Consider the following 26,123-nt stretch of genomic DNA (forward strand, 5'->3'; position numbering starts at 1 on the left):
AATTTAGCTGCCATATGGATCGATCTCTCGATTTTAAGTTTTGGCCCCATAAAAGGAGCATTTGTAATCCGATTTCGCTGAAATTTGACACATTGACTGTCTGTAAGGCTTTTCGACATTCGTGTCTTATATGGTTCAGATCGGTCTATATTTGGATATGGCTACCAAATATTTTGTTCTACAAAATTGAACAATGACTTGTACTTATTCGACCACTCAATGTCCGTGTCGAATTTGGTCTTAGTCGGACCATATTTTGATATAGCTGCTATGGGGGCATAAATTATGCATTTTTCACCGGGTTATGACGAAAGGTGGTTTAGTTATACACCCGAGGAGTTGGAGCTTATCCAAAGTTCGGTCTATCGTATCGCTTGTGTTCTATTCGCATTAATGTTGGACCTTTTATTTCTAGTTGGCGTACCCCTTTGATAACTTAATAAAAATTCTACACAGTGGTGGGCTTTGTTAGGTAACGTTAAAAATAATTTATTTAATGTATGTGTGTTTGTTTCTTTTTATGTAAAATAGAACATAATATAAAATATACAATTGTTTTATTTCAGCTAATTTGTATATAATAAAATAGCGTTAAAAATAAGGGATGAAGGGATGTTGGGATGTTCTGCTGTAAAATGTAAACTATAAAATAGAAGCAATTCCTTTTGTGGATTAGGGGGCGTGGGTAACTTAAATTGCAACGTGATGATTTTATCTATACATAGTACGTGTCAGCATACATACATTGTTGTGCTATAAGGCAGCGAATGGTGGTGTTTGTTTCTTTGTTTTTGTTTTTGTCTTTGTGTCTTTTCAATAAACATGCAAACGTTAAAGTATTTTTGTTTTAACATTTAGCATAATTTTAGTGGTTTTAAGTACTGTTATGGTAACATACACTAACTAGTCGATTATTTTAAAAGGCATTTTGTTTTTGTATTTTCTCATCCAAAGAAACCTGAAGCAATTTGAGTATGGTCGTTTAAATGGAGTTGTTTCCGTTGTTTTTGTTGTTTTCTTTTTTTTAATTTTTAAAAGATTAAAAAAATAGTAAAGCATTTTATGCATAAATTATTAATATTCGATAACGTAAATACCGATTTGTTTTGTAGTTTTTCTTTTTGTCTAAGCTTTTCATATAAATAAAAAAATACAACCTAAGTCTTTTAAAAGAAGCCAAAAACAGAGGCCTGCAAAAATGGGTGGTCAATAGGATAAAGCGGACGAGGCGCGCGAACCAACTTTGAAATCTTTGTACAGGGAGAAGACGGATATCTGCAAAGAAGAAGCAATTAAGATTTTTTATAAATAAAAAATAATTTGCAAGTGCTTACCTTATCTTTTAGCTGTTGGCATAGCTGTAGACCTGCTGACAGCAAAAAAAGTACTTCATTCAGCCAATTGATAGAAGCCTTAAAATAAAAAAGAAGAAAATATTTAAAATTTGGTATTTCATTTCTATTTAGTTTTTCTCCTATGGCAATTGAGCTACTTAAGCCGAAAATAAAAGTAAAATAGTTTTATCAATGATGAGCCTTCTGAACATTCAATATTGTAAATCATGCATCTATAAGAGAATTGTGTGTAGAAGAGAACCTATGACAACTAATTTCTTTGGGAAAAAAATTGACAAAAGTAAGCACATAAAGAGTTTAACTCGGTATACAGATTTTCAGATTTTTTTGGGATTCTATCAAAATGTGAACCAACAACCAGCTTTTTGGTTAGAATCAGATTTTCGAGCAAAGAATAGAAATGTATCATTAGAAGAAAACAAGCTTAAGGCGCAGTTCCCCACGTGGCTTGTAGGAAATCATTCAATTTGCAATCATCAATATGGATTTTTCAAACTTCATAGTACGATAAAAGTTTTTCGCCATCACACTACAATAAGATCAGGGTTTGTATCAGGTGAAACTGCCTTATAAGATATTTCTTACCTTGCACGGAAAAAATAAACTAGGTATTAATTGATCCAATAAACACGATATTAATTGATCCAATCAACTTTTTAATTACGAAAATGAAAATATAAGTCACCGTTTTTGAGGAAGTAATTGAAAACAAAATCAATAAAAACAAGTAAAATGGCGTTAAGTTCGGCTGGGCGGAACTTTGGATACCCACCACCTCGGGTATATATGTAAACCACCTTTCGTCATAATCCGGTGAAATATGCATAATTTATTCCCCCCTAGCAGCTTTATCGAAATATGGTCCGATTTGGACCAAATTCGACACGGATATTGAGTGGTCTATTAAGTACAAGTATTTTTTTCAATTTTGTAGAACCAAATATTGGTCTTTTTGGTAGCCTTATCCAAATATAGGCCGATCTGAACCATATACGACACGGATGTCGAAAAGCCTTACATAAGGCACTGTGTCAAATTTCAGCGAAATCGGGGCCAAGACTTAAAATCGAGAGATCGATCTATTTGGCAGCTATATCCACATCTGAACCGATCTGGACCAAATTGAAGAAGGATGTCGAAGGAACTAACACAACTCACTATCCCAAATTTCGGCGAAATCGGACAATAAATGCGCCTTTTATGGGCCCAAAACCTTAAATCGAGAGATAGGTCAATATGGCAGCTATATCCAAATCGGGACCGATCTTAGCCAAATTGAAGGAGAATGTTAAAGGGCCTAACAAAACTCATTGTCCCAAATTTCGGCGACATTGGACAAAAAATGCGCCTTTTATGGGCCCAAGACCTTAAATTGAGAGATCGGTCTATATGGCAGCTATATCCAAATCTAGACCTATCAGCGTCAACTTGAAAGAGGATGTGAAAGGGCCTAACAAAACTCATTGTCCCAAATTTAGGCGAAATCGTACAATAAATGCACCTTTTATGGGCCCAAAACCTTAAATAGAGAGATCGGTCTATATGGCAGCTATATCTAAATCTGAACCGATTTGAGCAAAATTGAAGAAGGATGTCGAAGGGCCTAACCCAACTCACTGTTCGAAATTACAGCACTATCGGATAATAAATGTGGCTTTTATGGGCCTAAGACCCTAAATCGGTCTATATGGGGGCTATATCAAGATATTGTCCAATATAGCCCATTTTCGAACTTAACCTGATTATGGATAAAAAAAGAATCTGCAAAGTTTCAGCTCAAGCATGATTTCAACAGACAGGCGGACATGGCTAGATCGTCTTAGATTTTTACGCTGATCAAGAATATATATACTTTTTAGGGTCGAAAATGGATATTTCGATGTGTTGCAAACGGAATGACAAAATGAATATGCCCCCATCCTTGGGTGGTGGGTATAAAAAATTAATTAAAAAAATAAATTATTGACATTTTTGAAATTTTCTACCAATTTTTTAATTGGTCCAATTCAAACAATGATTGAAAAATAAATAAATTTTTTAATTGAAAATTAAAAAAAATGTCAATCACGATTGTGGTTGAAAATTCTTTCAGATGGTTGATTAACTTAGAATGTCCTGGCCATTAAGAATATACTTTACTGATTTTGCAGAATGAGGAGCCCTCCAGTGTTGATGAGTAAAAACATTTTTCACTTATTTCTCTTTCGAGACTAGCTCAATGATCGGGATTTTCTTCTTCTTTTTCAGCAAATGAAAAAGGAAAGCCAGAGATAGCAACACACGCCAACCACTATGGGATACGTTTCAACAATATTAGATGTGATGGCTTCAACGGCCGTACATTGGTATGTTGCATTTGTATCGTATTAATTGCGAAAACTTCTCTAGCGTACAAATACCACATTAGCCACGTTCGACAGCTCTGTCTACTAGCTGTACTTTACCCAATGCATGTGTGTTCGTGTAGTGACAGATTTGCAACAATTACACTACTTCCTTGGTAGGTACATGATTCTGTGCATGTGTTGGAAGTTGTATTGCTGGCTTCGAACGCTAGACAACTGCAACGGCACAGAATCATGTACATACCATGAAATTAGTGTAATCGTTGCAGACAAAAGATCTGTCACTACTCGAACACACATGCATTGGGAAAAGTACAGCTAGTAGGCAGGGTTGTCGAGCGTAGTTAATGTGGAAATTGTATAATAGAGACGTTTTCGCAATAAATACGATACAAATGCAACATACCAATGTACGGCCCTTGAAGCCATCACACCTAATATGGTTGAAAAGTCTTCTAACCAAAAACGAAACGCATCCCATAGTTGTTGGTGTGTGTTGCGTTCTCTGGCTTTCCTTTTTCATTGGCAAAGAACAATATCCGATCATTGAGCACGTCTCGAAAGAGAAACAAATGAAATTTAGGGACTTTCGCCCTAACAGGCAAAAAAAATTGAAAATGTAAAACATTTTTTTTATTTATGCTATTTTTCCCAAAGGGGAGTAAGGCGAGCTAAAGACCATGAGATTGAATTCGTTCATCTGTTTCATTTTGAATTTTTTCAATATGCTTACCTCCGCCTGACACGAATCGAAACGCATTGTCCCATGTACATTGGTTAATTGATAGACGGCAATTATCAACTTATGCGATTGCAAGTAAAAACTAACAGCTATGTCTTCCGATAAATTCGGTGCAAGAGATTTCTAGAGGGATAGTTAAATTGAGATTATTATCAAGTTTTTAAGACACAGTCACAGCACGGCGGCGACACACTTACCATATTGCGCCCCTTAATTAATTCATCTATGGGCTTCTTCTTGGGTATAACCAGAGATAAGCGCCCCCTTTGCAGTGCTTCCAGTATATTACCAACGACATGCATTACTTCATCGGAGGTTCTTTATTTGTTTGTGCCATTATTTTGTATGGTTGATCGGACGAAGCGGCATGAACAAAAAAAAAGGAAATACAAGAATTGATAAGAGATGTGTTTACATTTTGAATTAAACAATACAAGTGCTATTAATAAATAAATAATGTTATTAGAAGCCACTTGTTATAAAAACAAGCACACACCACAATAACACAAAAATAATAAATGATTCACGCCAAAACTCTTACGGGAATGATATCGAATGTGGTTTTACACTATGATCGCATTCTGCAACGATGGAATTGTGTGCAGTACTTAAGGAGAATTGAGTAATAAAAAGCTTCTGATAGGAATATTAGTCCCCATAAAAGCTGTTCTTTTTTACAGTTGATTTTGATTGTCATGTTGTGGGTTTACCCTTTTGATTTCCTACAATCAACGATAGGCTTGCTATCGCATTCGAGTCATTGTACGATCATCAACCAAATCAATGGCAATGAGTTGATATGATTGATGACATTACCATCGAAATGCAAAGTTACCGCGTACATTGCGGTAACTTCGCATTGATATGACAGCTCGATTGCCTATTTCAATATTAAGCCACTTTAGCCACATTGGCTAAATGAGCACCATTCAATGGGGCTACAAGCAAATGTTTAAATTGCTCGATTAAACATTTCGACCACTAAGTGAAGTTGATAGAGTTCACATTCGATAGACTTTTAATAAGTATATCGCACTCGCCAGAAAATATTTTGCCTTAAGCGCCATGCAAAATAAAAGTAAAACAAGTAAAAAGGCATTAAGTTCGCCGAACTTTGGATACCCACCACCACGAGTGTATATGTAAACCCCCTTCGCCACAATCCGATGAAAATTGGATAACTTATGCACCCAAATGCGGCACGGACGTTGAGTGGTCTTATAAATATAAGTCACTGTTGAATTTTGTATTTGAAATTTCAACAAAATCGGGTAATAAACCGACCCTTAACCGGCATATCGGTCTATATGACAGCTATATCTACATTTTTTTTTACCATATTTGGGTCGGATGGCGGATGGCTTAAAACTACTCACTGTTTCAAATCTCAGTGAAATTGAATAAAATAATAATGCTTTTATGGGCTTCAGACCCTTTATCGGCAGATACGTCTGTTTGGGACGGATGTCGGGAGATCTAAAACTACCCACTGTTTAAAATTTCAGCGAAATCGGATAAAAAATAAAGTTATCATGGGCTTGAGACCCTTTATTGGGAGATCGGTCTATATGGCAGCTATACCTAAATATAGTCGGATTTGGACCATACTTTGGTCAGATGTCGGGTGGCTTAGAATAACCCACTGTTTCAAATTTTAGCGAAATCGCTTAAAAAATAAAGCTTTTATAGGCTTTAGACCCTTTATCGGCAAATCTCTCTATATAGCAGCTATATCTAAAACTGGTCCGATCTGAACCATACTAAGGTCAGATGTCGCGAGGCTTAAAATAACCCACTGTTTCAAATTTCAGCGAAATTGGGTAATAAATAAAGCTTTTATGGACTTCAGACTCTTTATCGGGAGATCGCTCTATATAGCAGCTATATCTAAATATAGTACGATCTGAACCATATTTGGGTCAGATGTCACGAGGCTTTAAATAACCCACTGTTTCAAATTTTAGCGAAATCGGTTTAAAAATAAAGCTTTTGTGGGCTTCAGACCCTTTATTGGCAGATCGATCTAATGGCAGCTATATCTAAATATAGTACGATCTGAACCATGTTGTTGTTGTTGTAGCAGTGTGTTGTACACTGAGGCGGCAGTCCTTGCCGATGGAGAACTCCATCGGGTCAATCCGGTACGTACAACCGGCTGCCATGGGATTGACGATCTGAACCATATTTGAGTCAGATGTCGGGAGACCTAATCAAATTTCAGCGAAATTGTTTAAAAAATAAAGCTTCTATGGGCTTCAGACCCATCGAGTAGCCAATAACTCGTTTCCTCGAATTGAGTATCATAGGCACTCACTCAGTATTTAGGCAAGAGACAGTGCCATCCGAACTCTTATTGAAACTCTTCACTCGATACCGCTGATTGTCCGCGACAGCACTTCCAGTGACTCCGTATAAATACGGTGCACCCGCAACCTGTGGATGCCTGATAGCTGCCAGCTGAACTTCTCATAATAACTATGAACACCAAACAGATCGAGGCCACCGTAGCGCAGAGGTTATCATGTCCGCCTATGACGCTGAACGCCTGGGTTCGAATCCTGGCGAGACCATCAGAAAAAATTTTCAACGGTTTTCCCCTCCTAATGCTGACAACATTTGTGAGGAACTAGCCATGTAAAACTTCTCTCCAAAGAGGTGTCGCACTGCGGCACGCCGTTCGGACTCGGCTATAAAAGGGAGGCCCCTTATCATTGAGCTTAAACTTGAATCGGACTGTTCCTTAGTGGAATGTTCATGGGCAAAACTTTGCATTTTAATAAACAGATCGGAGTTAAAAGTTGCAACCTGTGTGGTGCTCATAGTAACCTCGTGCCGAGCATGGAGGGGAGAGTTTCACTAGCACCGGCTCTTACCTTAATACTGAGTGCCGTCATTACTCGATATGATAAGGAGAGTTTTTGGCGCCTTAAAATAACCAATGGTCTTCACGTCCCCCCAGTAATCATACCGGAACGACGTTCCACTCCTACAGCAGCTTGACCAGGATTGCTACACAGAAAACAACATCGCAAAAATTTATTCAATTGAAAATAAAAAGGTTTTCAATTAAAAAATTAATTGATTTAATCATTTTTTAATTGAATATGATTTTTTCAATTACAGTCGTGATTGAAATTTCTGCCATTTTCAATTATTTAAAAGTAATTAATTCAAATAACTTTTTAATTGAAGCGGAAAATTTGTTAATCAATGTTGTAATTTTCGATTAAAAATTTATTGATTTAATCACTTTTTAATCGAATCTTGAAAATTTTTCAAATATAAAGAGAAGAAAAATTCAAAGACCATACGTTCATCTCAGGTATCCGATCGGAAACCTCTTCCCTTCCTTCCAGTTTTCAAAGGTTAGGTTAGGTAAGAGTGGCAGTCCTTTATAGATTCACTTAGACAATTTTTTTTAAGTCCATTGTGATACCACAGTAGCGACAGAAAAAGGCTTCTGGCGGGAATCGAACCCACGACCCCTGCACTGGTAATCCAAGCACGCTACCAGCTCGGCTACCGGGGTGCCCTTACCTAACCTAACCTAATACACAATTTTGAGATCAAGTGTTTTAAATGATGGGAAGATCGTCTCATCGCAAGATACTACCCCCAAAGTATGATGGATGTCCCATTATGACATTCCAAAATCACCATACGAAAATATTTTTAAATGGCCAGGTTACAAATCTAGCAACGAAATTTGGGGTATGAGGTATTAGGTGACTCAACTCTCAGGTTATCCGCTTTCTTATTAAAGCTACATTTGCGGGTACTGCAGCGTTGCCGAAGTACCTCTTCCTGCTTACTTTCTTGAATGAAACTTTCGTCACTTTCGCTCCTATCCTCAGGTTATCCACTTTCTTATTATAGCACCATTTGCGGATGCTGCAACATAGCAAAACTACCTCTTCCTGCTTATTTTCTTGAAATTCGCCGAAAATTGGAATTTGTGCCACATTTTCAGATTTTGGTTGTCTCCTTACTAGTGCAGGCCATATTTGCGAGTACTCCAAAAAGAGGATTAAATTTAAGGAAAGTGTTTTGGACTAGACTATGAGTGGCGGTTTCCTTATCATAAAGCTGAAGCGTTGGTCCAACAGCTTGGCATAAGGGAAGTCTCCCTCTGCTCCGTATTGAACATTTTTTCTTCTACCCCATATTCTATGTCTCCGGAAACATAAGGTTTGCTCTAATTGCAACAAAGGCCATTAAACATTAAAACCCCACAAATGCATTCTGTAAAATCGAGCAACAATTTCATTTTCTTGGAGACAGCCTATTAGATGCAGTTTGAATTCTTTGTATGTACATTGATGTAGGTGAGCAATTTTACAATGGTTTAGTGGCAAAACCGGATTATTAAAATAATAACAGGCCATAGACATAGCCCCCAATGCATTAAGATCAGGAAGTGTGTATGGCATGTACAAGTGCCCGTACATTTGCCATAAAAGGTCGATATGTTCGATACGATATGCTACAATTTCATCAAATGGTTAACGATCACACTTTAAGAAACAAGTTATTTTTTTATTTTTGTTATTATTATTGTGTCTCACTACTTATCGGGGTAAAATGTCTGAGTATTGTTCAGTTGAGTGACATTGCTATTGATTAATGATTGCCTGTAATTACCACACTTGTTGATTTCATAAATTTCCAATACAGTCAAACCAATGATTCATGCATCTCATAAATTTTATTACAAAATTAATTTTATTATTTTTTTTTAACAAAGACAATAGGGCCAAAAAAACACCATGTAGCAGGAAGTTGATAATTTTGTTATAAAAATGTCTTCCATTTTTTGGGAGTTATATAAAAAAAATATTTACAAAGAAATAAAAAAAAATTAGTTTTTTTTTTGGAAAAAAGTTTTTAAAAGCTTTTAAAAGTTTGAAAAAAAAAACTGAATTTTTGAAAAAGCTTTTGTCAATTTAAAATTAAACAAGTAAAAGAAGAGGCGTTAAGTTCGGCCGGCCCGAACTTTGGATACCCAACTCCTCGGGTATATACGTAAACCATCTTTCGTCAAAATCCGGTGAAAAATGCATACCTTATAGCCCATAGCAGCTTTATCGAAATGTGTTCCGATTTGGACCAAACACAAATAAGTACCGGTCATTCCTCAATTGTGTACAAAAAAATTATGATCTCTTTAGTAGATATAAAATAAACTGATCTGAACCATATACGACAAGGATGTCGAAAAGCCTAACCTAAATCACTGTGTCAAATTTCTGTGAAATCGGATTATAAATGCGCCTTTTATGCGACCAAGACATTACATCGGTCTATATGGCAGCTATATCCAAATCTGGACCGATCTGGGCCAAGTTGCAGAAAACTATCGAAGAGCCTAACACAACTCACTGTCCCAAATTTCGGCGAACTCGGACAATAAATGCGCCTTTTATGGCCCCAATACCTTAAATCGAGAGAACGGCCTATATGGCAGCTATATCCAAATCTGTACCGATCTTGAAAAAGAATGTCGAAGAGCCTAACACAACTCATTGTCCCAAATTTCGGCGACATCGGACAATAAATGCGCCTTTTATGGGTCCAAAACCTTAAATCGAGAGATTGGTCTATATGGCAGCTATATCCAAATCTGAACCGATCAGGGCCAAATTGAAGAAAGATATCGAGGGGCCTAAGACAACTGACTGCCCCAAATTTCAGCAAAATCTGATCATAAATATGGCTTTTATGGACCTCTGACCCTTAATCGTAGGATCGGTCTATATGGACCAAAATTGACGAAGGATGTCGAGGGGTCTAACAAAACTCACTGTCCAACATTTCAGCAAAATCGGATAATAAATGTGGCTTTTATGGGCATAAGACCCTAAATCGGGGGATCGATTTATATGGCAGCTATAACCAAATCAGAATCGATCTGGGCCAAATTAACGAACGGAGTCGAAAGGCCTTACACATCTCACTGTCCAACATTTCAGCAAAATCGGATAATAAATGTGGCTTTTATGGGCATAAGACCCTAAATCGGGGGATCGGTTTATATGGCAACTATATCCAAATCTGAACCGATCTAGGCAAAATTTATAAAGGATGTCGAGAGGTCTAATACAACTCACTGTCCCAAATTTCAACAAAATCGGCCTCAGACCCTAGATCGGAGGATCGGTCTATATGGCAGCTATACCCAAATCTGAACCGATCAAGGCCAAATTGATGAAGGGTGTCGATGGTCCCAACACAACTCACTGTCCCAAATTTCAGCAAAATCGGATAATAAATGTGGCTTTTATGGGCCTAAGACCCTTAATCGGCGGATCGGTCTATATGGGGGCTATATCAAGATATAGTCCGATTTAGCCCATCTTTGAATTTAACCTGCTTATAGACAAAAAAAAAAAAGAATCTGTGCAAAGTTTCAGCTCAATATCTCTATTTTTAAAGACTGTAGCGTGATTTCAATAGACAGAGGGACAGACGGACGGACAAGTCTAGATCGTCTTAGATTTTTACGCTGATCAAGAATATATAGGGTCGGAAATGGATATTTCGATGTTTGGCAAACGGAATGACAAAATGAATATACCCCCATCCTTCGGTGGTGGGTATAAAAAATGCCTGACCGTATCGAAAAACTTAAATAGGTCAAGGGTACGACAAGCAATTTTTGGCACGGCTTGAACTAGAGGTCTAGCGTATAAAGCATTCGTCGCCATCATAGCCACATTGGTATGTGGAAGTAGCAATCCTCGTCAAGCTTTATACGTGAGCAGGCTCGCTATGATCCATAGGACTTATCACCGCGGGAATGTTATGGCCTTTCATTATTTAAAGATGCCAAAACTCCCCTTGTAATTTCAAGTATCACAGGCACTCAGTATTTAAGTAAGAGCCGGTGCCGACCTCTCAGTGAGACTCTTCATTTGATATCGCTTATTCCCCGGGACTGTGATTGCAGCATCTTCGTATACGAAGCATTCCCCTATCCACTATATGTGGGCGGTAGGTCCCAGCTGAGCATCTCGTGATGACGTTGAAACGACACAAATTGGATCAGGGTGACCACGAATGGGAAGAAAGACACTACTTATTGTCTTATCGCTCTATGGATGTAAAATGAAAATGTCACAGGTCCTATCATCCCTCCTAACGGGGATCGAGAGTGACTTAAATATAGACCACAGCTTAGCTGGACACTAAAATTGCAATTATGAAATTGCTATGGCACTACATTCCCTTTATGTTAGTTGGCAACTCTATGGATTTCAGATTTTCTGATCCACAGGCTATTAAGATTGGAGCGGTAGGTCTCATAAAGAACGTCTGAGAATTTCCCCGTCTGCGACAAGAAATAAGATCTCACTTTCAGTATCCGACGAATGGATTTGTTGTTTCAAGTGCAAATTTACGGAAGCGAAGCAGATCTTGCTCTTGTTAATGGGTAGTTCCAGATATGTTAGCCCGAGTGCAATTGGGTTTGCCAATGGATTTGTTAGATTTTCTGGTGAGTACCCATCAAGCCTTACCTCTGGTACTTCATCAACAAACTCAATTGCGCTTTAAGTTGTCTACGACTTTCACATCATTTTTTACTGACTGGTCATCCTTCAGCCTTTTTAAAGAATGTTTGAAGGTGAGCAAAAAATCAAATATTTTAGATGTCAATTTAAAGGCTTCGTGTGGCACTGTAATGCCTTGTGGTCTTTGATTACTTTTTGATGAATAGTTTTTTTTCAATCTGTTACATAGTGTAATCTATTTTACAAAGTTGATATTGGAATGTTAATAAACGCCCCCTAGTGGGAAATGAATAAGGTTTTCATATTGATTCTAGAAATCTCTAGGTTTGTCATTTCTATACTCGACATGCCTAGAGATTTTTTTTGAAGAAAAAGTACTTTTTGGAGCTTAGTTGCTTTTCTATTGAACCAATAAACAGAATCCGTTTTCTGCAGTGTCAATGAGTAATGAGCAAGCAAGCATTCATGAACCTCGAGCATCTTTTTCGTGCTATCGCAGAATAGGCAAAGAATGTATGTCGAGAAACTGACATTGAACCTCTTATTAAACAACAACGAAACCCCGCTAGACCTATATCTGTATGCACGTATCAAAATTTGTACTTGTGTACATATATGTGCGTATGCTGGTGGAACGATAGTGATTTCAGATTTCCCATTCCCAGTGAATAAGCACATACATACCTAAACACACTATGTTTGTATGTATGTATGTATGTATGTGTATATCAATGTTGAATTATTGTATCTATCGAACCTTTTTTTTTTTTTTTGAAATAATAATAAGACTCACTTGAAATGATACGAGTCATCAACGTCATCAATGTGATTAATGGCTTGCTGTAGATGATTTGCGGCATCCTGAACCTGCTGCAATTTCCAAGGGGAATCCTGCGTAATGGAGGTCCTTTGTATTTGGTTTGATTTGGATAGTTTAAAACTAATGTCCTGTGAAACAGAAGAGCGAGCACATAAACATACTCACATTACAATCGTAGAAAGCAAGAGCAAATATTACAGCAAGTGGCAGTTAGGTCGAGCTAACCAACAACCAACTCTTTGGTCTGCAGCAAGAACAAAGAAAAGAATACTTTGATAACTCACCGCCTGTGTAATGGTATCTCCCGTCAGCGTAAGAATGGCCTTCAGTTGATCTGGTTGGACAGACAAGATTAATTTTTCAGTCTTTTTTCCCTCATTTTCATATAGTGGCACAGGGAAGCGATGGGCACAGGACTGGGAGAATAGATAAAAAAAAAAACACAAAATTATAACCCATCACGTTTCAAAAAGAAAACCCAATTGCAGCAACAACAAAACACAGAAATAGCAGCACACTGCTTAATACGACTATGTAATAACAATAGTTTTTTTGTTTTTTTGCTTTATTTTTTGTTGAAAAAACAACAACAGACACATACAAACCAACAACTGAAATAGGCACCTAACACAGCGCCCATTCATCGCCAAGAACTACAATACAATACTTGGCACGGTACTTACTATGAGAATAAATTTTAATTTCTTGAGTAACTGATGCACCTCCTCTCGCAACACCCATTCAAACTCCATTTGCTGTAAATCATAGGATATTTAATTTATTATATTTGTTTAAAATGTCAACTTTTTTCGCAATACCAACCAGATTAAGTTCCTCTATTTTTTCTGCTTCCATCTTTGTGTTTCGTTTAAAGCTAATGTCACCATCATCATCATTAGGTATACAGTGTTGTTGTTGAACAGCTGATATGACAATAGCTTCGGGCAGGGGTGCCAGATGGCGATGGTGTTTGCGGTTTGTGTATGGGCTAAACGACCAATTTGAAAGGCTAAACAAAACAAAAAAGCAGGGATGTTAAATTGAATGTCAGACAGGCAGCTTGCAATGAGATATCTAAAAATGTTTTAAATGATCGCTGGCTTTTTGCTTTTCCAATTTCTTTTGACAATGGAAAACTCGTCATTTAGAACTTTCAACTTCTTTGGATCGTCCAATAATCGACTTTAATGACAAAATACTCGTTATGCTAATGTTTCGTGTAAACGAACCATTATACCATACGCCTGGCATTCACAAAACAGAGTTGTTAAACGCAATGTCAGGCAAGCTGCCGTTTAATGACACGTTGTTTTGTTTTTGTATGGCGGGAATTAGGAACAAAAAAGTAAACATATCTCAAGTGGAAATTCCTCCAGAGTCAAAAAATTCTGTAGAACAACGGCAAAACTCCTTGCAATGACCACTACACGGCGTTTGGAAGTAAAAATGCAAAGGCCCAATGCCATATTCGAGTCCTGGTTGGAGAAGTGGCTGGAAGATGCCGAACGAAAAGGAAATCGCTCGAAATACAAATTGCGGGAGGCTTTGGATGCTTTAAGGATGTATCCACTGCCGTTGTCTTCAGGTAAGGTAAATGTAAAGCCCAACTTTGGATGGCAAAGAGAGTTTTATTGTAATTAAAATACTATTCACTTTTTTCCACTGTTGGACATATGGAGAAGAAGAAAGTGTAAATTTCGTCATTATACACTCCACCATAGGATCGGGGCATACTAATTTCGTCATTCTGTTTGTAACACCTCGAAATATGCATCTGAGACCACATAAAGTATATATATTCCATGTTAAGTAGATCAAGCCATGTCCGTCCGTCTGTCTTTCAAAAGCACACTTACTTTCGAAGGAGTAAAGCTTGAAAATTTGCACAAATATTTTTTATTAGTGTAGATGTTGTGTAAATGGATCAAATCGGTCCATGTTTTCTTATAAACCGATCTTGGGTCTTGACTTCTTGAGCCTCTAGACGCCGCAATTCTCATCCGATTTGGCTGGAATTTCGCACGAAGTGTTTCGTTATGACTTTCAACATATGTGCTAAGTATGGCTTAAATATATATATATGGCTTAAATATATATATATGGCTTAAATATATATATATGGCTTAAATAAATATAAACCAGTTTTGGGTCTTGACTTCTTGAAATTTTGCACGACGAGTTCTGTTATAATAACCAACAACTGTGTCAAGTATGGGTCAAATCGGTTCATAACCAAATTTAGCTGCCATATAAACCGATCTTGGGTCTTGACTTCTTCAGCAACTAGAGGACGCAATTCTCATCCAATTTGGCTGGAATTTCGCACGAAGTGTCGTTATGACTTTCAACATCTGTGCTAAGTATAGCTTAAATCGGTCCATAACCTGATATAGCTGCCATATAAATCAATTTTGGGTCTTGACTTCTTGAGCCTCTAGAGGGTGCAATTCTTATCCGATTGGAATGAAATTTTGCACGACGTGTTCTGTTATAATATCCAACAACTGTGTCAAGTATGGTTCAAATCGGTTCATAACCAAATATAGCTGCCATATAAACCGATCTTGGGTCTTGACTTCTTTAGCTACTAGAGGACGCAATTCTCATTCGATTTGGCTGGAATTTCGCTCGAAATGTTTCGTTATGACTTTTAACATCTGTGCTAAGTATGGTTCAAATCGGTCCATAACCTGATATATCTGTCATATAAATCGATCTTGGGTCTTGACTTCTTGAGCCTCTAGAGGGCGCAATTCTTATCCGATTTGAATGAATTTTTGCACGAAGTATTTTGTTATGATATCCAACAACTTTCCCATGTATGGTTCAAATCGGTCCATAACCTGATATAGCTGTCATATAAACCGATCTGGGGACTTGACTTCTTAAGCTTCCAGAATGCGCAATTCCTATCCGATTTGGCTTAATTATGACACTCAACAACTGTGTGGAATAAGGTTCAAATCGGTTTATAACCTGATATAGCTGCCATATGAACCGATCTGGGATCTTGACTTCTTGAGCTTCTAAAGGTCGCAATTATTATCCGATTTGCCTTAAATTTTGTACGACGGATCCTCTCATGACCATCAACATATGTGTTTATTATGGGGTGAATCTGTCTATAGCCCGATACAGCTCCCATATAAATCGATCTCTCTATTTTACTTCTTGAGCCCCTAAAGGGCGTAATTCTTATTCGAATTGACTGACATTTTACACAGGTCTCCAACATATAATTCAATTGTGGTCCGAACCGGACCAAATCTTGATATCGCTCTAATAGCAGGGCAAATCTTTTCTTTTTTCTTTTTGTTGCCTAAGAAGAAATGCCGGGAAAAGAACTCGACAAATGCGATCCATGGAGGGTATAAAGATTCGGCCCGGCCGAACTTAGCACTATTTTACTTGTCTTTTTTTTTTCATTGACAATTTACTCAACATATCCATTTTATTTAAAATATCGTAAAAAAAGTAATTTTATAATAATTTTGGTATACATGTGCGTTTCATAAAAATGTTCCTCAACATTTATTACTTTTTACAGAAAAATTGATTTTTGTAAAAAAATTTTCATCAAACAAAAATTAGAGCTCTATGAAAAATGTCGTCTAATTTTTAATTTCTTAGAAATTTTTGCGAAATTTAGTTTTTGTAGTTTTTTGTAAAATATGGAAAATATTTTTTATGGGCAATACCACCTATAGTGAAAATACAATTTGCATAGAAAATTTCGTGAAAACCTTGGAGATTTTATTTTATTAACTCATTCAGACAATGTTAAGAAAAGCCACTTTTGGACGTTTAAATTTGCTTTAATCACATTTTGTATTTCATTTTAGGTCGGGAATGTGCAATTTTAAGGGGATTTGGTTCTACGCTTTGCAATCTCATTGATGAAGAAATGCGACTGCAGGCCAGCAAAGCCACAACCATCAATTTGAACAGTAGCATGTATGAACAGGATGTACAGCAGGTGGTTGAGACTGTGAAAAAGGCCAGAAGCAAAAATTCCGCCCAAGCTAAAGAAAAAGCCCCAAAACTTACTAAAAAACAACAAAAGGCTATTGAGGAAGAAGAACAACGCGTTAAGCAAGTCACAATGAGTGCGGGATCATTTCGTATTGTACTTATAGTGGATACCCAGGAAACTAGCGGCAAGAACAAAAGAACTCTTGATCAAACGCGTGGTTATCTAGAATCACTGCATGTTGAGTACGAAGTTCGACGCCTGACAGTGGGCGATTTTCTTTGGATAGCTCGTAATGCCGATGGCGATGAATTGGTATTGCCCTATATAGTGGAACGAAAACGTATGGATGACCTGGCATCCAGCATAAGGGATGGCCGATTTAGTGAACAAAAACATCGTCTAAAACAAAGTGGTATTCAACATGTGATTTATCTAGTCGAAGACTATGGTGACAATGAACACTTGGGCTTGCCTCTGGAAAACCTGCAACAAGCCCTTAGCAACACTTTAATTCAAAGTAATTTTGCCATACAACGCACCGAGAACCATCGTCGTTCTATGATGTATTTGCAGGGAATGTCACAAATGCTGATACGTTTGTACAAGGACAAAGTTCTGCTAAGCTGTGATAAAGAGGATCTGCAACCATCAAATCCAACTCAAAGAATGGTGGGACTTCTTAAATTTAAATCCCTTTATGAAGACTCGGCACGTAACGCCCTGTTAACGGTGCGCGAAGTGTTTGTTCAACAACTTCTACAGTTGCACTCATTATCGCTGGAGAAGTCATTAGCCATTGTCGAGCTTTATTCAACACCACGGTGTCTTATGGATGCCTATGACAATTGTGGATCTATAACTGAAGCTCGAAATCTGTTGGCCAGCATACGATGCGGTCAACTGGAGAGACCTTTGGGTGAGAAAATTAGTCATACCATTTATGATTTCTATCGTAGTGTTTTTTGAAGGTATTTTCTATGGCACATAATTACGGGACTATTATCAAAGAAAAGTATAAAGAAATAAGAAGAAAAAAATTGCTACTGCAAAAAAACAAATTTTGCTCTCTTTTAAACTCATTTTAATTGCCAAAATAATTGCTTATAAATTAACTCAAGGTGTACAAAAACATCTCATTGCTATAAAATTCTGATTAACGTTAATCGCTGACGATTTTATTTTTTGGATAAGCACTTTTGCGTACGTTTCATCCAATAATTGAGATTTGTTATTTTAATATTATCGAATATAGGATTTTTAAAACCACAGAAGATTCATTGGTGGTGTTAGGAATAATTTATATTTTTTAAAAATCCGAATAAAATTTTAAAAATTTTAACATTTTGTTTTTAAAAAGTTTGAAGTACCACAGCTTGTTGAAAGTATTTAGGCGAATATTGTCCGACTGCAGACCGGACAGAAAATGTGGTTTTGCCTTGTAATAGCATTTGACGGGTTTCCTGGACCGCAATTTCGTTTGGTACCGCCCAAACTCATCAGTAGGAGTTGTCAAAAAAGGCATGTCTTCAAGGTCTTTTGTAGCTCAGCAAGAAAAAAATACTTCGCCTCATACATTCTACCAATTTTTTGAATTATTTCAAGACCGAATAAATTTAGCGCAAAACGTATGAATTAACGGGACGGCACGCCCCAAAAAGGTGTAGGCTTCAAATATGCTTACATGGAAAACTTACTCTTATGGCAATCGGCGATTGTTTAAGAGTACCATTTTGTTTTGTTGTATTAGTTGGATGTCTTCATTTGGTAGAAATATATGAGGTGGAGTAATTTTCTTACTTGCTGTTTTGAGTTTGGGTGCTACCAAATGAAATCGCGATCTAGCGATATACCACCGCCGAAGAATGGGGGTATATTTTTGATCAGCGTAAAAATCTAAGACGATCTAGCCAGGTACGTCCGTCTGTCGGTTGAAATCAAGCTACAGTCTTTAAAAATAGGGATATTGAGTTGAAATTTTGCACAGATTCTTTTTTTTTTTGTCCATAAGCAGGTTAAGTTCGAAGATGGGTCATATCGGACTTTATCTTGATATAGCCCCCACATAGACCGATCCACCAATTTAGGGTTTTGGGCCCATAAGAGCCACATTTATTATCCGATATTGCTGAAAGTTGTGACAGTGAGTTGTGTTAGGCCCTTCCACATTTTTCTTTAATTTGGCGTAGATCGGTCCAGATTTGGGTATAGCTGGTATATAGATCTCTAGATTTAAGGTCTTGCGCCTATAAAAGGCGCATTTATTGTCCGATTTTGCCTAGATTTGGGTCAGTGAGTTATGTTAGGCCTTCGACATCCTTCTTCAATTTGGCCCATATAGACCAATCTCTTGATTTAAGGTTTTGTGCCCATAAAAGGCGCATTTATTGTCCGATGTTCCCGAAATTTGGGACTGGGTTTTGTTGGATACTTCGACATTTTTCTTCAATTTGGCTCAGATCGCAATCATGCAAATCCTTTATTACAAAATAGGAACAAATATCCATTTGGTCAAATATCCGTTTGTCGCCATCATATGACAGGTAAACAAATATCTTTGGGGTTTTTATTTTCTCAAATATTTCCAAAATTAGGTTAGGTAAGGTTGAAACGTCGCTTCATGTCTGGCATTGTTTCAACGTCTGTTAGCCGCAAAAGGCGGGCATTGACATAGGAAATTCTTCAACGTATCATGCCTTACACATGCTATCATTTGCCGTACCTATTTTGCATAAGTGAACTCGCCGACCTATGTATCCCGTTATGGTACCGAAAGCTATACTGACCTTCTTATATTCTTTCCTCGACTTCCGGATATCCCCATAGGATTTTTGTCGTCGTACCGATCGTTTCGCCGTTCTACAGTGTTACTTGCGTGTTCGCATCCCACGCGTCGACACGAAAGGTTTCGGGTTAACCTATTTTTCAAAATGAACACTGGTGTGTTGCTGCATTTGCAGCCTATGTCAGCCCTTTTCTGCTCAGTCGTCATGGCCAGTGTTGCCGTTTTTGGACTATATTTAGATATAGCTGCTATATAGACCGATTTTCCGATAAAGGGTCTAATGCCCATAAAAACTTAATTTTTCATCCGATTTCGCTGAAATTTGAAACAGTGGGTAGTTTAAGACTTCCCGACATCTGACCTCAATATGGATTAGATCGGTCCATATTTAGATATAGCTGCCTTATAGACCTATCTCCCGCTATTGGCCCTTTAAATAACTTTTTTATTTTTTTTAATAACAAATCGTCTCTCGTTTTTGAAACTTCTTAAGGATGTCATTCTTAGCACACTCAATGGAAATTTCGTATGTTTCGTATAGTTTACCTTGACCGCTTTAAAGTCGCTATGTAAGAGTCTATTTTTAAAAGCAACAAATATTCCATTTTATTGGCGGTCACTTCTTTAAATAGGTCTGCTGTTGGTCTGTCATATATTTTATTTGTGGTTAATGACTCCTATTTGGAAAATCTTCGATATGAAGTCTTGGCCATAAACATTGCCATAATTCAATGTGAAACCGCTAATGAATTATTTTTAGATTAATTGTTTATGCGAAATTGCGCCTTTTGTTTTCAAAACAAAAACAAAGCTCTGGTGATTCGATTTCGATTTCAGCATTATCGACCAACAATTAACGCTGCTGTCTTCAAAATACCAAGCAAATGTTTTCGCTTAATCCATTATTCTGATGACAAAAGATCTTCAAATAGCAATCGCCTCCGAAAAATCCCAAAGATAACAGTCTGTGTGGTGGTGTGTATGAGCATATGTTTCGTCCGAGAGTCTTTGCTGTCAGGTCATGACTAATCATACTTCAAACTTTAATTTTTCGTGTTCGTTTGGTTTGGAGATATTTCGCCTTTCAAGGTTTTTCTTATTTGAACAAATTACAAATCAATAGCATTGGATAAACTTCGATTGCTTTAAACAAAGGTTTACTGACATTAGCTCAATGAATTGCACGCTATTATAATACTCTAAAGTGTTGGTGAGCACAGTGGGGGGAATTTCCCAAAGACAAGACATCTGCAAACAATTGCAATTGTTGTATATCTTAAAAGCATGTTAAACAGTGCGTTTGGTGATCTGATCAAACTGCCCGTAACAGTCTCTAAATATATTCTCTCTGCCTAAACCTTATTTAGGCCAATTTCCTTTTGGCATATTTGTCACTTAACTTCTTTAAGTATTAAAACTGTGAAATACTCTTCTTAACAAAATTGTTTTCATTTCTCAAGACGAATTTTTCATAAAGCCCTCTTCAGACATGACGTACTTGGCACACGGTCCTTAATTTCTGAAGTGGATATTACTTGAGTACTCTTGGAAACAGGAATCATTATGGTATGACTCAATTAATTGATTGGTTTTTAGTGAATATATCGATTCGCCTATCGTTATCGTATACCAAAATAAATTGTATAAGAATTTCACGTAACAAATATTGACAACAGTTTGTCATTATGACGCATAAACAATTTGAATACACATCTCTGTTGGGGGGTATAGTAATCTGGTAATACGTTATGTAACACCTTGAGATATCTTTCGGCTGTCTTGCAATGTATATAAATTTTTGATCCTCATATCATACTAAGTCAGTCTAGCCATGCCGTTTGTCTGCCGAAAATGGAATTACCAATGGGTATTTCGCCATTATTTAGTTTCTTAGCCCTCAATTTTTACCGAACTGAGCTGGACTTACCGAGCGTCTTGAAGCGCTATAATCTGTCAAATACGGCCCAGGTAAGTCTACAAGTGTTATAGACTTTTGGCAATTGGCCGGTCTGTGGTAAGTTATGCAGCTCCAGTGTGGTCTCGTCAACTTTGTGACACGCAGCGGAATAATATACAGTTTTTTTCAGAATGCCGCCCTCCTAACTGCAACGGCTTGTCTCTTCAGTTCTCATGTGGACCACCTCCATCAGTAGACAAAGATCCTACCAGTGCCAAGACATAACTACATGCTGTCTGAGCAATACCTTTTGGGCTGTTATCGCAGAGATCATCCAAATCATCATCTTGTGCGTAGATATCCACCGTTCAGAAGCCTTAAGGTAAATCTACATGATCTAGAGCGTGAGGTTCAGCGTTACAAGAGAGAACCTCCAGATCAAGCGGCATATCAAGCCGGTCCAGAGAACATTCATGCAGACGCAGTAGCAGATGGGGTAAATGGCTACCGGGTGAATGTAGTGCTTGGAGAAAGACCGCCTCCCATTGCACCTGAAGAAATTGACCTCCCCCGGCAAACCAGAGTAGTTCTGGCTCAATTACGTTCCGGTAGATGCAGCCGCTTCAACATCTACAGAGCAAGGATTGATGCCGACGTGCAAAATGTATGTCCCGATTGTAACCAGGGACCGCACGATACATGTCAGCTGTTTAATTGCCCAACCAGACCACTCGACTCAGACCCAGATCCCTGTGGACGCACCCCATCTTAGTCGCAAAGTTACTGGGTCTTGACACTCAACAGAACCAAGCAGACGAAAGATAGAACACAACAAACTGCTACAACAACAACTTAGACTTATATTAAAACAGGGACCTGCGTTGCCTAATATAGTCTAAAATAGACAAATCTCAAGATCGGTCTATAAAGAGGCTATATCCAATCACTCAAATCACAAAAGCTCCAATATATACTGCCATATAATAAAATAGATTTCAAAAACCAATCCTTTGGCAGCCGCTTGTACGTACCGGATTGACCCAATCAAGTTCTTTATCGGCTAGGGCAGCCACCTCAGAGTACAACATATGCTACAACAATAAAAAAATTGATTTCACATTACTGTTGAATATTCTGACGTTTTTTATGGTATGAGATGTTACTGCATCTTCAAACTTTGCTGAGTTTAATAAACGCACTTCTAGCTTTGTTGATACGTTCGGGGATGTCTGCTTCTGATCCTCCATTCTTTGTAATTTTGCTACCAAGAACGGAAAAGTTGCCAACATCTTTAATAACATGGTCTTTTATAGTGAGCGGTGTCAGATTTGTTGTTCCTATCCTTATTCACCGTACCGCAGAGGTTAGCATGTCCGCCTATGACGCTAAACGCCTGGGTTCGAAACCTGGCGAGACTATCAGAAAAACATTTCAGCGGTGGTTTTCCCCTCCTAATGCTGGCAACATTTGTGAGGTACTATGTAAAACTTCTCTCCAAAGAGAACGACACGCCGTTCGGACTCGGCTATAAAAAGGAGGCCTCTTATCATTGAGCTTAAACTTGAATAGGACTGCACTCATTGATATGTGAGAAGTTTGCCCCTGTTCCTTAGTGGAATGTTCATGGGCAAAATTTACAAATCCTTATCAATTTTTCAGGCCTACTTTACCCTCGTTTCAATTTTGCCTTTATATGCTCTCGAAATTCCCAAAAATATTCAGGCCTTTCATCCATTTTTTAGGCCATCTTAAAAAAAGCCCCAAACAAAATTTAGCATGAAAACTCTAAACCCTTTTAGGGGTTCGTTCTACTGACATAATCCCTTTACCTTGACATGAAATTTGTTATTTTTATGAAACAAAATCTTCAAGACGAAAAGAACCGACTCATTTATTTTAAATAATTCTATTTTTCAGAATGGGAAGGCTATAATCTTGAAGATTTTCTTAAGGTACTACCCGAAAGAGGTTCAAAATATTCCGCAAACCCCCTATTGCCATGAGTAAAAAAGAGCTAAAGTTTAATATGTTATATATAACATGTCAGGAGGTCAGGGGGCTCTTATAAGGTGGGGTGTTGCGAACAGTTGAGTAAAATTTTTTTTGTTTTGATTTTACAGTTAATCTAAATGTCAAAGTCTTGAAAACACAGCTGTGATTTTTTTCTAAAATCTTAAAAAGATGTTCTTTTTGATCCGATATTCCACACATAAGCAACAAAACAGTGTTTTTATGATGAAAATACAAATATAAAACACATTTGAAGACGATAAGTTGTAAAACAAAGTTTATTTCTAAAAACACTTTGACATTTCAATTTACGGCATTTACCACTCAAGGTAGTTTCGTTCGGGGTAGATTTTTGTTGTTGTACTAATGAGGCCACCAAGATATATTAATTTACAGGTAGTGACAGTTGCCCAACAACAAACTATTGAGCGCACTATCTGTCAAAATCAGTGATTAGTGCAACTGTTCGCGCCATTTTTCGTTGTTTGTGTGTGGTATGGTTCTTAACTATAATACACACACACGCAACCAAAACTCGTTGACAGATAGTGCACTTCGCGAGAAAAAATTGTTCTCAGCTGTTTACGGTACCCTATCTGGTAATTAAGTCATGGACGCTACCTCTTAATGGTACCATGTTATCATGATTTGTATTTTCATCATAAGAACACTGTTTTGTTGCTTATGTGTGGAATATCGGATCAAAAAGAACATCTTTTTAAGATTTTAGAAAAAAAAACACAGCTGTGTTTTCAAGCCTTTGACATTTTGATTTACTGCAAAATCAAAACAAAAATAAGAGAATTGTACTCAGCTGTTCGCTAACATGTTTTAAAAGCACAAAAAACTGTTAAATTGATTATCAAGTTGGAGGTCTTTGTTGGTTTTGGGTGTTTTAGTTTTATTTATTTTCCCAATATATATTTATTAATTGTAGATGAAAAACCCCATTGGAGATGCAATTCATGAAAATTGCGAAAAAAAAACTAAAACACCCACAATTAGGACCTCGAACTTGATTATCAATTTAACAGTTTATAAATAAAAAGGTCTGAAAAAACAAAAACATATCATTGAGCACAAAAATTATTAATAGCTTTATATTAAAACCAAAGTAACTGTATTTGCTTGTAGTTGTGTATATATAAAAACAATAATATAATATACATAATTTATTTTTCCTTCACCACAGAGTTTTGGGCTCCCATTCAATGCATATTTTCATTATTGTCCTTACCATGAAGAGAAAAGATCCTTTATATGCGTAAAAATGGAACATTTGCACACACAATTGAACATGTTGAATTGTTTTTCTTTTACATTTATTTAAATGTTTACAGTCATATCCGACACTGTGCTATTAATTGAGAAATCTTTGCATACTTTTAGGCGTATACATTCCAGTAACAAAATAAATCATTACCGCCGAAAATGTCAAAACAAATTATTATCAAAGCCAACTAATCTTGACTTTTATCAGTCAACCAAAAATACCAAAAAAAAACAAATAAAAACAACAACCACAATAGTCATTCTCATTAAAAATAAATTTATGATAAACATCGGAATATGAACATATATCTTTTTGAGGGGATTTCTTTGCTCTACTCTGGTATTTTCATTGGACACAGGTAGTAGAAAAAAAGCATGATCAGCAGCATTATTAGGCGATCAAACCCCCATAAAAACGTACGGATGTCTCATTAACTGTTTAGTTTTTATAACTTGTTTATATACACGGAAAAGCACACGCTTGCACGCTTTGTCAATGATTTTGTTTTTGTATTCCCAGTGGTGAAAAATACTCGAAAAGAACTCCCCAATGTGAGCGGCTGGGTAGTTTGGGTTTTTCTTGTCTTACATGGCGGTTTGGTTTTTTAGAATTGTAGTTTTATTTAATTTTTTGGAATATTTGTTGTTTTTGTATTACTCTCTTTTTTATAACACACCTGCTTCTTTGATGCATTTTCACTGATGTCTTCAGTTGAACGAACAGACGTGTTCAATTTCAAATTCACTTGAATAGGCAGACAAGCCAATTACCCGGAAAAGCGAAGGAATCAAGCGACCACAACAACGACGACTAAGACGCCTTTCGTGAAACACCCGCACTTAAAGAACAAAATAAATTAGAAATTAGCAAAAAGTGTTATTTTTTTAACTTTATATGAGGCACACAAACACACACACATACACACACAGAGAGGAGGACGACTGCGGCTATAACGACCAAGCAACGACGATTTATAATGAGGCGGCTGGCTCTCCGGGCACAATATGGTTAAAGTAGCAACTAAATGAAAATGAAGCTTTTCAATAAGATTCCCCCGAAAATAAGGTTCCGTTCACATAGCCGCACCACACCACACACCGCATAGGGGCGCAGTAGTTAAATACAAAAACAATTCAACAATTTGTACACTACGAAAGCAGCAGCAACTGCAGCAGCGGCCACAGCGGCAGCACTGTTATTGTAAAGCCCCTACGGTCGGAGGTAAACAAAATCCATTCAAGCACAGAACATGGGCTACGGTGACGAACGGCTACGACGGGTAATAAATTAAACCAACAATCGCCGAAAACTTAGTACAAATGAGACGTTAGTTAGTTAGCAAAGATATTGCCGCTCGCGTTCTCAAAAACTCTTTGACTCTTTTTTTTTCTCAGCCACTAGCGTTGGTCTTAGACTCT

General features: G+C 37.3%; 2 protein-coding genes across 3 annotated transcripts; one reads left to right on the forward strand and one right to left on the reverse strand.

Moving 5' to 3' along the window:
- Positions 1 to 464: 464 nt before the first annotated feature.
- On the reverse strand, positions 465 to 26,123 carry LOC106092786 (protein rogdi). Of its 2 annotated transcripts, XM_013259712.2 has the most exons (10): positions 25,627 to 26,123; positions 25,382 to 25,543; positions 13,593 to 13,779; positions 13,454 to 13,525; positions 13,055 to 13,186; positions 12,744 to 12,898; positions 4,640 to 4,760; positions 4,434 to 4,565; positions 1,335 to 1,412; positions 465 to 1,275 (listed from the first exon to the last, which is right to left on the reverse strand). In XM_013259712.2, the coding sequence occupies exons 2-10, from the start codon at positions 25,396 to 25,398 to the stop codon at positions 1,207 to 1,209; spliced, it is 963 nt and encodes a 320-aa protein (XP_013115166.1). In that variant the 5' UTR covers positions 25,399 to 25,543; positions 25,627 to 26,123; the 3' UTR covers positions 465 to 1,206. The 2 variants fall into 2 exon arrangements, with proteins under 2 accessions (XP_013115166.1, XP_013115165.1); XM_013259711.2 differs by lacking the exons at positions 25,382 to 25,543; positions 25,627 to 26,123 and adding an exon at positions 24,670 to 24,889.
- On the forward strand, positions 13,932 to 17,731 carry LOC106092785 (crossover junction endonuclease MUS81). Its single transcript, XM_013259710.2, has 2 exons — positions 13,932 to 14,355; positions 16,613 to 17,731. The coding sequence occupies exons 1-2, from the start codon at positions 14,187 to 14,189 to the stop codon at positions 17,707 to 17,709; spliced, it is 1,266 nt and encodes a 421-aa protein (XP_013115164.1). The 5' UTR covers positions 13,932 to 14,186; the 3' UTR covers positions 17,710 to 17,731.

Source organism: Stomoxys calcitrans, chromosome 1 (genome assembly GCF_963082655.1).
Source record: "Stomoxys calcitrans chromosome 1, idStoCalc2.1, whole genome shotgun sequence".
NCBI lineage: Eukaryota > Metazoa > Arthropoda > Insecta > Diptera > Muscidae > Stomoxys > Stomoxys calcitrans.

Coding starts and splice junctions, on each gene's coding strand:
- LOC106092786 (XM_013259711.2), bottom strand. CDS start 24,731: ATGTTCAATTGTGTGTGCAAATGTTCCATTTTTACGCATATAAAGGAT. Junction 12,899..13,054: donor GAGATACCATTACACAGGCG/GTGAGTTATCAA, acceptor TCTGTTTCACAG/GACATTAGTTTTAAACTATC. Junction 1,413..4,433: donor TCGATTCGTGTCAGGCGGAG/GTAAGCATATTG, acceptor TTTTATTTTAAG/GCTTCTATCAATTGGCTGAA.
- LOC106092785 (XM_013259710.2), top strand. CDS start 14,187: ATGACCACTACACGGCGTTTGGAAGTAAAAATGCAAAGGCCCAATGCC. Junction 14,356..16,612: donor TCCACTGCCGTTGTCTTCAG/GTAAGGTAAATG, acceptor ATTTCATTTTAG/GTCGGGAATGTGCAATTTTA.